The following is a 14,087-nucleotide window of genomic DNA, read 5'->3' on the forward strand; positions in this document are numbered from 1 at the left end:
GGGTAAATAGTACTGGCTGCTTTATTTTTACACTGCAATTTAGATTGCAGATTGAACACACCACACCCAAATCTAACTCTCTCTGTACATGTTATATCTGCCTCCCCTGCAGTGCACATGGGCCCTCATTCCGAGTCGTTCGCTCGGTAATTTTCTTCGCATCGCAGTGAAATTCCGCTTAGTACGCATGCGCAATATTCGCACTGCGACTGCGCCAAGTAATTTTACAATGAAGATAGTATTTTTACTCACGGCTTTTTCTTCGCTCTGGCGAACGTAGTGTGATTGACAGGAAATGGGTGTTACTGGGCGGAAACACTGCGTTTTCGGAGCGTGTGGATAAAAACGCTACCGTTTCCGGAAAAAACGCAGGAGTGGCCGGAGAAACGGGGGAGTGTCTGGGCGAACGCTGGGTGTGTTTATGACGTCAAACCAGGAACGACAAGCACTGAACTGAACGCAGATGCCGAGTAAGTCTGAAGCTACTCTGAAACTGCTAAGTAGTTTGTAATCGCAATATTGCGAATACATCGGTCGCAATTTTAAGAAGCTAAGATACACTCCCAGTAGGCGTAGGCTTAGCGTGAGCAACTCTGCTAAATTCGCCTTGCGAGCGATCAACTCGGAATGAGGGCCATGGTTTTGCCCAACTGCTAAAAAAATTCCTACTGCGATCAACTTGGAATTACCCCCACTGTACGCTCCTTGTATGTTATGCTGAGTAGGCAAATAATAACGAATGCTGTATTGCACGGTTTTATTGTTTGTAAAGCATGAATTATATTCCATCTATTTAAAAAAAAATTCCACTTGATGTAAGATATTCATAGGTATTGTGCTGCTTGTCCATAATTGAATGTTGACGCTGCTTACTTGACATATTGAAGATCGCATGACATTACTGCATAATCCTGTGGACAGAAAAAATGATACAGGCATTTAACGAAGTATATACAGTACCAGTCATGGTTGTGAGCATAATGAGGTGTTGCCCCCTGGAGGACACACACTTGAATGTCTTCCTGCAGTGTCATAGTGATTCCCAGCAGGTCATGACATTACTTTTCAGTGGCTTCTTTACAGGAAGCCATCAGTAATGCAGGGCATTATTCACAGTCAGTATTTTAAACATGATCGCAGTTTGTGGTTTTCAAAGTCTTCAACCTATTCATAATAAGTCGCATCGCCAAACTCAAGCTGTGAATCCCTCCCCTTGCCTGTGGCTCCCTCCTCTTGTTTTCCTGGCTGACATGCACCTGAATTTCAATAGCAGGTACTGTATGGCTTCACAGACAAACATACAGCGCACAATAGAACTATACTGAAGGCAAAGATTGGACTGTGCAGCTAAAGTATCCAAGTGGCTTGGAGTTGGATAATCTGAATTGCTGCACGAATCAAAAACAACTATTGAATATATTATTATTTGTGAAATTATAATGATAAATAAAGACTTTTATACAGTGCTCCTGCTGTTTTGTTTGTAGTACATTTGAATAAATGCATATTGCAACAATTTAGACACATTCCTCAGTAGTAGCTTTGCAGTATCACTATCAACTTTTACACCTACACCAGGGTATGAGCCGACACAGCTTAGACCACTTTAGAATGCTGAGTTGGAGACTCTTCGGTGGCCATGTTTGTTGCAATTTGTGATTACACACCCACATCATGCCCCTTACTGCATGCCAGGGGCACATCTAGGGAGGAGGAGGCTCGTGTGCAGGCTCTGTCTAAGCCCCCTCCTCTCTAGCCAGCAGCACCATATCTCTGGACATTAGGTTTACTAGGCAACTCTAGCGCTGTCCCAGAGTCTAGTGCACATGCGCAGCGGCCATTTTCCCAGTGATTTCCTTGCTGCGCATGCGCAAACTGCCGGGAAAATGGCATTTTTCATAATTTTGCTGGTGATTTCTTCAGCATTACTGATCTCCCAGCGCTGCCTCCGACCCCGCTGCCGGCTCCACCTCCCACTGATATGGCAACCCGTCCAGCTTATTGCCGGGTCGGGGAAGCCAGCAGCAGCGTCCAATGCCAGATCCCACCCGGAAAGGACCCGTTTCCAATTCCCGGGTGGGATCCTGCATTGGCAATGTGAAAGGGGTATTATACATATGCCTGTGCTGCATGCCCAGTACGGACACACACTTTCTGTGAGTTAACGTCTATTCCAGCCCTGGTCTCATCCCTTATATCCTTTTTACATTCCAAAAATAACCTGGGTTATTGAAGGATTGTTGCCAAGTCGACCCGGGTCGAGGTGCAGTGTGAAAGCGCCAAAGTGAATATCCCGGGTCAAGCAACCCTGCATTTCAACCCAGGTTAAAAGAAGGGTTAAACACAGGTTGGACCCGGCTCATTGTACAGTGTGAAAGCCTCTGACCCGGGATATTCAACCCGGGTCTCAGAAAAAGGTGCTGATTGGCTGTTTATGTATCTGGTCAGAGCAGTTCCCAGCGCCTCCTTTTATTTCCTTTGAAACCTCATCAATATGACCCAGAACAGTTCATTTTAAATCACATCACAGGGTTTAACATGGGTGACCCGAGTTCAGTGTGAAAAGCACCAACCCCGGGAATAACCTGAGTCGAAACTACAATGTGAAAAGGTCTGAACCTGGTTGGACCTGGGTTCAAAAGCCGGGTCCGACCTGGGTTTGCGATCTGGAAGCAATATTAGTTGCAGCCAGTCTCAAGTCAGACAAGAAAAAGATTCCAGAGCGTTGTCCATGCAAACAGCAAATAATTGCATTTGTGACTGACTGAATAAAGGCTTGCATTGATAATATAGAGCAGTTGTCATGTCTTTTGTACTTATAGGTACTTTCCATGTCTCATAGCATAATTGTGAGAAACATCATGTAACTAATTACAATAAACATGCAGTAAGTATTTAATACAACAATCTAATTGGGTCTGATGCAAAACCTGTGCATGCAAAAACTATTCAATACCCAGGATATTATACCCAGCTAGATATAACTAGAAACTGTGACCAGTATATTGGTGAGGGAGGCAGTCACTTTAACACCTGTCGGGATCCCTGCGGTCTGGATACCGATGCTGGAATCCTGACACAAGCTGAAATACCGGCGGTTGGAGTCCCGACCGCCAGCTGGTTACCCCTCTTGGGTGGTGGTCCACTCCACCACCCGAAGGGGAATAGAACCCAAACGCAGCAAGCCCACAAGGGGACACGCTGTGCTCGCCACCAGGATCCCGGCTGTCGGGCTCCCGTCGTCGGTCTCCTGACTGTCGGGATCTCATACTGATCCCATTGGTGATGCTACATTTCAGTCAAGCTGCAATTATTAGTTCCTAAAAATGTAATGCCGAATAAAAAGGAGTCTCAGAGCCGGCCATAAGCATAGGCAAACTAGGCAATTGCCTAGGGCATTTGATATGCCTAGGGGCATCAGCAGCTTCTGCTGATTAAATTTATATGCGGCATGCCTATATTCTGTGTGTAGCATTTCATATGCAGATACAGCCACAGTCTCACACGGTATATAGGCATGCTGCATATAATTATAATCAGCAGGAGCTGCTTGTGCATCCTAGCCATATAACAATGCAAATAAGATGCATTTTCATAAAAAAAGGTGCCCAACGTTAGCATTGAGGCAAGATTTATGAGGACACATCTGTATCCAAGCAGAGACAGAGGTCACAGTGTTAGTGGCAGTGTGAGTGCTGTGTGCATGTGAGTGGGTTGGTTGTGCAGTAGTGTTCAGAATATGTGTAAGGAGCATTATGTGTGTCATGTAAAAATGCATTAATAATGTGCAACATATGTGTAAGGGGCACTATGTGTGTCATTATGTGTATAAGGGCATTAATAATGTGCGGCATATGTGTAACAGGGTACTACTGTATGTGTGTCATTATGTGTATAGGGGCACTAATAATGTGCAGCAAATGTGTAGGGAGCACTATGTGTGTCATTATGTGTATAAGGGCATTAATAATGTGCGGCATGTGTAAGGGACATTATTTGTAAAAGGGCATTAATAAAGATTGTCATAATGTGTATGGCGCATTATGTTTATAAGGACATTAATGTGTCTCATATGTGTAAGGGGCATTACTGCGTGGAATTATGTGTATAAATGCATTACTAATTTGTGGCATTATGTGTATAAGGTGCTCTACTATGTGGCGTTGCGTATGGAAAGGGCACAACTGTGTCGTCTAATGTGAATAAAGAGCAATAAGGTGTGGTGTAATGTGATTAAGGAGCAATTCAGTGTGATGTAATGTGAATAAGGGGCTCTACTGTGAGGAGTAATGTTTAAGGTAAAGTGATACTACTGTGGGATGTAATATGAATTATGGACACTATCGCATGATCAAATGTGAATAAAGTTGCAGTACTGTATGGCGTAATTGGAATTGGGGTTACAATTGTGTGGCCATACCCCTTGCCAGCAAAAACACACCCCTTTTTGGTCTGTGCGCCAAATGTGCGATCTGTTCCTAATTAAAATATAGGGGGTACAAACACCAAAATAAGGACTGCTGTGGGTGAGGGGTGATGGTGCTGGGAAAGAGGCGGAACCAGCGGTGGTGCTAGGGGGCACCAGCCAAAATCTTGCCTAGGGCATCATATTGGCTAGGGCCGGCTCTGAGGAGTCTCCTGTCTTTAAAATGATATTGGGTTAATGCTTCTGTACCTGTAAGGAAATATACATTAAACAGCCTGAAAATAGTCATTAAACCAATAATCCAACTGTATTACTGCTCCAAAAATAAAGGTGTCACGGTCCGGCGGATCGGGTTCCGGGACCAGCGGTACTTACCTGTCCGGATGCTCTGGCGCGGTCCCTCCGGTGGGGGTGCGGGCTGCTGGCGAGGGGCACAACTTGCAGGCATGTCTGGGAGGAGAGGGCTCAGAGGCAGCAGCAAACATTTGTGCAGCTTCCAGCTGCAGAGGTCCGGGATGGGCGTCGCCGCCTTGGAAGGGTCAGCTAATCTAAAACACTCAGTCACCTGCAAGGTTTGCAAAACCAATGGGAAACAGTCTGCAGGTATAAATCTAGGGATTTCTGGGTAAGCAAATTGCCAGTGCAACGTCTCTCACACAGCCTTGTGTGTGCTAGTTCCCTGTGCTCCACAGCATTGCTTCTAAAGCATCCTGTTCCCTGAGTTCTCACCTGGATTGCTGGATCTACACCCGGTTATTTCTCCTCGTATGCTGACCTCTCCGAGTCACCATCCCTCTCAGCGAGTCTCAGTTACCACAGTCTACAGTCTTCCTATCCGGGTTTCCGCCAGACGTTCGTCCACAGACGTACAGGTCCTGCCGACGCATCCGCTTCAAACAAGTAAACAGCTAGGGCACCTGTGGAACCTCCTTTAAAGCTCTATGAAAAGACTTTCATTCAACCTGCTCGGCTAATCCTGCCTAAAGTCACCGATACCAAACCGCACGCCACAATTCCGGATTCACAAAACCCAGTCGCCGTGACAGTTTGCACTGGCCCTATGGATCCGGAGGGTCCTCATGGTTCCGGTACGGATCTTCTGCAGGGCATAGCAGCTCGTCTGGAGAGTCTAGAGGAATCCCAGCGCCAATTAGCTCAATTTATTCAAGGGATGGCTACCCGCCAGGATTCCATGCAAGCCGACATTGCTCATGTCGCCACTGGTCGACGCCCGGAGACTCAGCAAGTGCCAACCGCCCCAGTTCCTATGGTAGCTTCCCCTTCATCCCCGCGACTACCGACGCCCACCAAATTCGACGGGAACCCGAAGATGTGCCGCGGGTTCTTAAACCAGTGTGAGATTAATTTCTCTTTACAGCCCTTTAACTTTCCATCACAGAAGGCAAAGGTAGCATATATCGTCTCCCTCCTGGCCGGTCCAGCCCTGGATTGGGTGTCACCCCTGTGGGAGAGAGCTGATTCTCTACTTGACAAATATGATGAATTCATCGCTACCTTCCGAAAAATTTTCGATGAGCCCGGAAGAACCACGTCGGCATCAATCGAGATAATGCGCCTCCGGCAGGGAGACCGGTCTGTGGGACAGTATGTAGTACAATTCCAGACCTATGCTTCAGAATTACGGTGGAATGAGGAGGCACTAGTATCGGCCTTCTGGAAAGGTCTGTCTGACAAAATCAAGGACGAGTTGGCTACCCGGGACCTTCCGCCCAAATTAGACGACTTGATTTCCCTTTGTGCCAAGATTGACCTTTGTTTTAGAGAGCGCCAGTTAGAGAAGAATCGTGGGGAGCGCCCAAGGTTCCGTCCTCCTCCGCCTTCTTCCTCGAGTGTGTCAGCTGAAGCGTCCCAGGATGAGTCTATGCAGATCAATAGGTCTCGTCTCTCGCCAGAGGAGCGTCAGAGAAGACGCAGGGAGAACTTGTGCCTATACTGCGGAGGTTCAGGACATTTGGTAGCCTCTTGCACCCAGCGTCCGGAAAACTAGCGCTCCTAACCAGAAGAGGAGACATTAGGTTAGGAGTGGTGACATCGTCTCCATCTCGTTCTGAGCCTGTCCTAGAGGTTTCTTTGGGCCTGCCACAGGGTTCTAAAGGGTTTTTCTCTCTCCTAGATTCGGGAGCTGCTGAAAACTTTATCACGGCAGATGTGGTACAGCGACTACGGATTCCTACAGTTGAGCTTTCCCGACCAGTTGCCCTTTCCGCTGTAGATGGAAGTCGAATCTGCAGTGGAGTAGTTACCCACTAGACTCTTCCCCTTCAGCTATGTGTAGGAGCTCTCCATAAGGAGTTACTTAATTTCTTAGTCATTCCAATAGCTACTCATGAAATTGTTTTGGGACTTCCTTGGCTCCAGAAGCACAACCCAAGAATCAATTGGGTGAATATGCAAATTTTGGCATGGGGAGAGTCGTGTGCTCAAACTTGTCTTACCAGTGTTAAACATGTGAATAAGAGCCAACTGGAGATCCTACCACAAATTCCGTCTCAGTATTCCTCCTTTTCTGATGTCTTCAGCAAACAGGCAGCAGAAGTCTTACCACCCCACAGACCCTGGGACTGCCCTATTGACCTGATTCCGGGAAAGATTCCTCCTAGAGGGCGAATATATCCTCTATCGGCCCCTGAGACCGACTCCATGTCGCAATACATCAAGGAAAATCTAGCTAGAGGATTTATTCGGCATTCTACCTCTCCAGCCAGTGCGGGGTTCTTTTTCGTCCAAAAAAAGGATGGTGGTCTTCGTCCCTGCATCGACTACCGGTGTCTGAACGACATAACAATAAAAAATCGTTACCCGTTGCCCTTGATCTCAGAGCTATTTGACCGGGTTAAGGGTGCCTCTGTCTTCACCAAGTTGGACCTCAGGGGAGCATACAACCTGATCCGGATCAGAGCGGGTGATGAATGGAAAACGGCGTTCAACACTCGTGATGGGCACTTCGAGTATTTAGTCATGCCCTTCGGGCTTAGCAACGCACCAGCAGTTTTCCAAAATTTTGTAAATTAAATTTTCAGAGATTTACTCTATAGTTCTGTAGTAGTCTATTTAGTTGACATACTAATTTTCTCGACCAACCTGAAAGATCACCGTTCTCAAGTCCAAGAGGTGCTGCGGAGGCTTCGCCAACATCATTTGTACTGCAAATTGGAAAAATGTATTTTCGAACAATCCTCCATGCCCTTCCTGGGCTACATAATATCTGGTTCAGGATTAGAGATGGATCCAGCCAAGGTACAAGCGGTTCTAAATTGGTCCAAACCCACCACCCTTAAAACAATCCAACGCTTTTTGGGTTTTGCAAATTTCTACCGGAGATTTATCAAAGGATTCTCCTCTATAGTGGCACCTATCACTGCTCTCACTCGAAAGGAGGCTAATCCCAGAGAATGGTCAACATCTGCAGACGAAGCTTTGCAACGATTAAAACAGGCTTTTACTACAGCTCCAGTGTTGAGGCAACCCGATGTCAATAAAGCCTTTGTTTTAGAAGTAGATGCTTCGGCCGATGCTGTGGGAGCAGTTCTCTCCCAACGTCTGAATGACAACAAACTTCATCCTTGCGGGTTCTTTTCCAAGAAGTTCTTACCAGCAGAAAGGAACTATACGATAGGAGAGCAAGAACTACTGGCTGTTAAGTTAGCATTGGAAGAGTATCTCTTGGAGGGGGCTAAGTTTCCTATCACTATTTTCACTGATCATAAGAATTTAATCTTTCTCAGGAATATTCAGTGTTTGAATCCTCGTCTAGCCCGATGGGCAATGTTCTTCTCAAGATTTAATTTCTCACTAACCTTTCGACCTGGTACTCAAAACCAGAAGGCAGATGCTCTCTCCCGATCCTACTCCTCTGAGGATTCCAATGACTCTCCTTCTCCTCAGCCTGTATTGGAGTCTCGGAACTTGGCCTCCACTAAACTACAGCCTCCATTGGGAAAAGTGTTTGTACCTCCTCACCTTCGGAAGAAATTACTGACCTGGGCCCATACCTCCCGGTTTTCAGGTCATGCTTGAGTCCATAAGACAACCGACCTTATCCAACGCTCGTTTTGGTGGCCTGCACTGAAGTCTGATGTTTCCTCTTTTATCGCCTCCTGCACCAAGTGTGCACAGCATAAGATCCCTCGTCTTCGGCCAGCGGGAGAGCTAATACCCCTAACTATTCCTAAGATGTCATGGACCCACCTTTCTATGGACTTCATCACGGATTTACCCTCTTGTAAAGGATTTACTACTATTTGGGTAATCATAGACTGCTTCTCTAAGATGGCTCATTTCATACCTCTTAAGGGTCTTCCCACCGCACCCGAGTTAGCTCAGCTTTTCATTGCAGAGATCTTCAAGTCCCACGGTCTTCCGACCGAAATTGTTTCTGACTGGGGAGTCCAGTTCGTGGCTAGATTCTGGAGGGCTCTCTGTGCCGCCCTAGTTAAGATTCTCAACGGCATATCATCCTCAAACCAATGGAAGTACAGAGAGAGTCAATCAAGACTTGGAGATGTTCCTCAGAATTCATGTCTCTTCTTGTCAAGACGACTGGCTAGAACTACTACCATGGGCAGAGTTTGCTCACAACAACTCCTACCACTCTTCTACAGGTCATACCCCTTTCTATACCGTATATGGCTTCCATCCTCGAGTTCCTCAATTCCTGGCTTTACCAGCTCAAGATCTTCCTGCGGTTCAGGAATCTCTCAAGAGACTTTCCGGAGTTTGGCGAAAAGTTCACCAAAATCGACAAAAAGCCTCCGCTCGCTATAAGTTCTGGGCTGATAAGAGAAGGGTGGTACCTAAATTGGCCGTTGGAGATCAGGTCTGGCTCTCTACGCGCAATTTAAGGTTACGTGTTTCATCTATGAAGTTCGCTCCTCGCTACATTGGGCCTTTCCCAGTTGAACAAATCATCAATTCCGTAACTTATAGGCTTAAGTTACCCCCGTACCTGAAAGTCTTCCCAGCCTTTCATGTTTCTCTTTTGAAGCCTTTAGTGTTAAACAAGTTTTGTAAGATCCTTCCTCGCTCTCCAAAGGTTGTCACGGATCGTGGTATTGAATTCGAGATCAAGAAGATCCTAGACTCCCGAGTAAGACATGGACGTCTACAATATCTTCTGGATTGGAAGGGCTACGGTCCTGAGGAGCGTTCCTGGGAGGATTCTTTGGATGTTCATGCTCCCGCTTTACTTCACAAGTTCCATGAAGAAAATCCCAGCAAACCTGGTGGCTGTCCAGTGGCCATCCCTAAAAGGGGGGGTAATGTCACAGTCCGGCGGATCGGGTTCCGGGACCAGCGGTACTTACCTGTCCGGATGCTCTGGCGCGGTCCCTCCGGTGGGGGTGTGGGCTGCTGGCGAGGGGCACAACTTGCAGGCATGTCTGGGAGGAGAGGGCTCAGAGGCAGCAGCAAACATTTGTGCAGCTTCCAGCTGCAGAGGTCCGGGATGGGCGTCGCCGCGTTGGAAGGGTCAGCTAATCTAAAACACTCAGTCAAAAAACAGAATTTAGAAAACTGCAATACATCACAAGCGCTAAAAGACTTTAGTGCAACATCACCAGAACGTTCCTTTTGGGTTGGATGAAATCTGTTGCATCTAAGCTGCTTGGCGCCAGTGAGGACTACTCCCTAAACACATTTATTCTGCTAAAACACTCAGTCACCTGCAAGGTTTGCTAAACCAATGGGAAACAGTCTGCAGGTATAAATCTAGGGATTTTTGGGTAAGCAAATTGCCACTGCAACGTCTCTCACACAGCCTTGTGTGTGCTAGTTCCCTGTGCTCCACAGCATTGCTTCTAAAGCATCCTATTCCCTGAGTTCTCACCTGGATTGCTGGATCTACACCCGGTTATTTCTCCTCGTATGCTGACCTCTCCGAGTCACCATCCCTCTCAGCGAGTCTCAGTTACCCCAGTCTACAGTCTTCCTATCCGGGTTTCCGCCAGACGTTCATCCACAGATGTACAGGTCCTGCCGACGCAACCGCTCCAAACAAGTAAACAGCTAGGGCACCTGTGGAACCTCCTTTAAAGCTCTATGAAAAGACTTTCATTCAACCTGCTCGGCTAATCCTGCCTAAAGTCACCGATACCAAACCGCACGCCACAATTCCGGATTCACAAAACCCAGTCCCCGTGACAAAAGGAAGGAGCTGGAAAGGAGTAGTTTTAGAAATGGGATACTGTTCTTGCATTTTCAAAACAGCACAGAATAGAATTTAGAAAATGTTCATTAATTAGTTAATTTGTTCATTAATTAGTACATTTGAAAATATATATGTATTTATACTGTATGTAATTAAGTGCACTTCTCAAAACTACTATAACAATACTTGCTTACCTCCTTTATCTCCACAGCTTCGTGAACAAGTTGTACATTTGGTAATGATGGTAGAGATATTCCCATATTCAGCTCAGCTGAAAAATAACATATATAACATCAGTTTAACATAAAAAAAAGTTACACTTGTGCTTATACCAGTGGTTCTCAAACTTTTTTGAATCACTGCTCCCTAGAGTATCAGAATTTTTTTCTACGGATCCCCTAGGCCAAAAGTTTCTTATTGAGAAATGTAGAAAGAAATATTAAATTAAGTAAATTGTGTTTATATTATTCATCCTTAGGTTCAGATGTGTGGTGAGGGACAAGATTAGCTTGTGTTTATCCACATATATGATTGTCAGCCACCAGTACTGGTTTTGCCTAGTACATTGACCATCAATAATTTTAATTTGTCCTGGACCTCCAATCCAAGGCACCCCTGCAAGTGTTCTCAGCCACCCCAGGGCTCCATGGTACACAGTTTGAGAACCACTGGCACATACATTAAATGCACACGTATTCCTAAACTTTTGTCTTTTACCAGTAATTCAAAAAAAGAAAATTAAAAGAAACAATTACTTGAATATTAATTTCTACATAAACTTGTTATTCTAAGATCTATATTTTAATGAAAATTAATACACATACTGTAACTGCCATCCAATAATAGAGTAATTAAACAAAACTACATGAAAATGCTAAATCAATACTAAAAGAAGGGTCATGACTTTAATACCCCTTTCAGACCAGCAGCAATATTCCGGGTTATCGCACGTGAACACGCAGCAACACAGGACTTTGCTCAGTCTGATTGGGTCCCACCCCCAAAAAAAACCTGGGTTGAGTGACACGACATGTCAACTCGGGAAGCAACCATAGTTATTCCTGGACCAACGCAGGTTGAGGTGAAGTGTAAATTGGTAACCCATGTCCATACGACCTGGGACCCATTTACAGCATAGGAGCTGATCTCCAAATGCCGACACTCAGTGACGTGGTTGACCCAGGAATGAAGCCACCAGTCTGCAAGGGGTCTCAGTCGAGTCGCATCTGTGTTGGACCGGTGTTCAAAATCCTGGGAGCAACCCGGTATTTCAATCTGGAATACTAAGGGTTATTTCCAAAACAAATGTGAAACAAATACACTTGTTTGGATATTGTGGACTCCTTTATTACAGTTCTTGTGTCTCCATGCAGATATCTGAAGGGTTGCGGCCATGATAGGTCAAAAATGCACCTTAATGCTTCTATATTTATGTTGTAATGAAATGAAAAAATCATAAAAACTCATGTTGACTTTTTGACCTGTCAACATTTTAAATGTCGGTATTTTGACCTTGTCGGTATTTTAAATGTCGGTATTTTGACCATGTCGGGATTTTGATCTTGTCGGGATTGTGACCGTCGGTCAATGGTTGTTGTTATTTTGACCGTCAGGATTTTGATTGCAGGTAAATTGACCGCATCCCCCTATTTTTATCAATTAACACATTTCAATATACTGCCATACCCAGGATTCAAACCAATAACCTATTGAATTCTAATTAAACACTGTGCTCATTGAGCTATTTGATCCTACATAAAAACTAAGAACTATATACTACTGGTACTTTGTAAAAAAAATAATCAGCATTGCAATTGAGCAGAGCTATGTAGTGTGCAACCACACATCTAATCTCTTGCAGCCACACACTACATAGATCTACTCAGCAGCTGCAATGCTGATAATTTTTTCACAAAGTACAAGGTAAGCTTTAAATAGTTAGCATTCTCTAGCCTAGAATTATCTACCTTTCTATGCAAGGGCAGATAGCTCAATGAATAGATTGTCTGACTGCAATGCCACAGGCATAGGGTTCGAATCCCAGGTATGTCAGCATCTTGAAATGTAATAAAGGACAGCATGACTGAATAACAAAGAAATCTCAAGTTGAGTTAACGAATGTTGTATAGGTATTAGCGACAGAATGGGTCATGGTGGGAGGCAGCGGTGGTTAGGAGATGCTGGACTACTAAAAGGGAAGAAAGCTGCAAGTGAAACAGATAATTGACAAGTGCCGCCAACAGCGACCCCTACCTTGCAGCGCTATGTGCAGTGCCTTCTCCGCACACATCTACTTACGGCCCTGCTGAAGGCCCTTCCATTAGAAATTTGGCAGCCATGTATGTGCCACCATCTTGACATTTTTAAAGGTACATAATGTTACATGATACCACAAAAGAAGAAACTGCATTTTAGCTACATGTATAACTTATTTTATTTTGCTTAATATGGAGTATAGGTTAAAAACAGTTTTTTAGAAGTTGCAATTCAGTTTAATCTGTTTACAGTATTTGTTTTTGTTTTTTTTGTTAATTGATTGTTATAGATAGACAAAAATCTTACCATTTATCTGAAGCAAGTATGCCTTCTCTAACACTGCTCGCATGTATCCATTCAGTAATGATGGCTATGACAAAAACAGAAATATACATTATACATGAAAGCAATAAGTGCAAAAATCTGTTTCTTTTGTACTGCTTATCTGGTAGATGGTGGGTAATTAGTGAATTGTCATAAAAAAAATAATACAGCCACTACCTATGACATCCTTTCTGTATTGTATGGTAGTTACTAGGCTGATCACTGTATTGTGTGAAAGTTACTAGGCTGATCACTGTATTGTATGGTAGTTACTAGGCTGATCACTGTATTGTGTGGAAGCCATTTGGATGCTTTCTGTATTGTATAGTAGCCACTGGTGTGCTCTGTTTTATATGGCATCCACTGCTTTGCATTGTACTGTATATTGATCACTGAGATGCTCTTTGTAATAAATATAGGTCTCTAAGGGGGTAATTCCAAGTTGATCGCAGCAGGAATTTTGTTAGCAGTTGGGCAAAACCATGTGCACTGCAGGGGAGGCAGATATAACATGTGCAGAAAGAGTTAGATTTGGGTGGGTTATTTTATTTCTGTGCAGGGTAAATACTGGCTGCTTTATTTTTACACTGCAAATTAGATTGCAGATTGAACACACCACACCTAAATCTAACTCTCTCTGCACATGTTAATTGTGACTCCCCTGCAGTGCACATGGTTTTGCCCAACTGCTAACAAAATTCCTGCTGCAATCAACTTGGAATTACCCCCAAAAATGCTCTATTTATTGTATGGTGATCATTATGATGTTGGTGCAAATTGGCATTTTTGTATGGGCCCTACACACTTGTAGATCCGCCACCGAGCTGCCCGACAGCAGATACGGCCGACGGGCGACCCTGCAGCGGGGAAGCAATGAAGGGGGAGTGATGTTTCTTCACTCCCCCCGTCACCCGG

At 44.8% G+C, this 14,087-nt stretch overlaps 1 protein-coding gene across 1 annotated transcript in view; it reads right to left on the bottom strand.

Moving 5' to 3' along the window:
- Positions 1-743: 743 nt before the first annotated feature.
- The window catches only part of BPIFB2 (BPI fold containing family B member 2), a 65,182-nt gene continuing 51,838 nt past the window's right edge, over positions 744-14,087 (bottom strand). The window contains exons 14-16 of the mRNA XM_063960401.1: positions 13,155-13,218; positions 10,787-10,863; positions 744-911 (exon numbers count right to left, since the gene is read on the bottom strand). Coding sequence (XP_063816471.1) covers positions 870-911; positions 10,787-10,863; positions 13,155-13,218 — 183 coding nt within the window. The 3' untranslated portion in view covers positions 744-869. The remainder of the gene's footprint in view (positions 912-10,786; positions 10,864-13,154; positions 13,219-14,087) is intronic.

Source organism: Pseudophryne corroboree, chromosome 3, assembly GCF_028390025.1.
Source record: "Pseudophryne corroboree isolate aPseCor3 chromosome 3, aPseCor3.hap2, whole genome shotgun sequence".
Lineage (NCBI taxonomy): Eukaryota > Metazoa > Chordata > Amphibia > Anura > Myobatrachidae > Pseudophryne > Pseudophryne corroboree.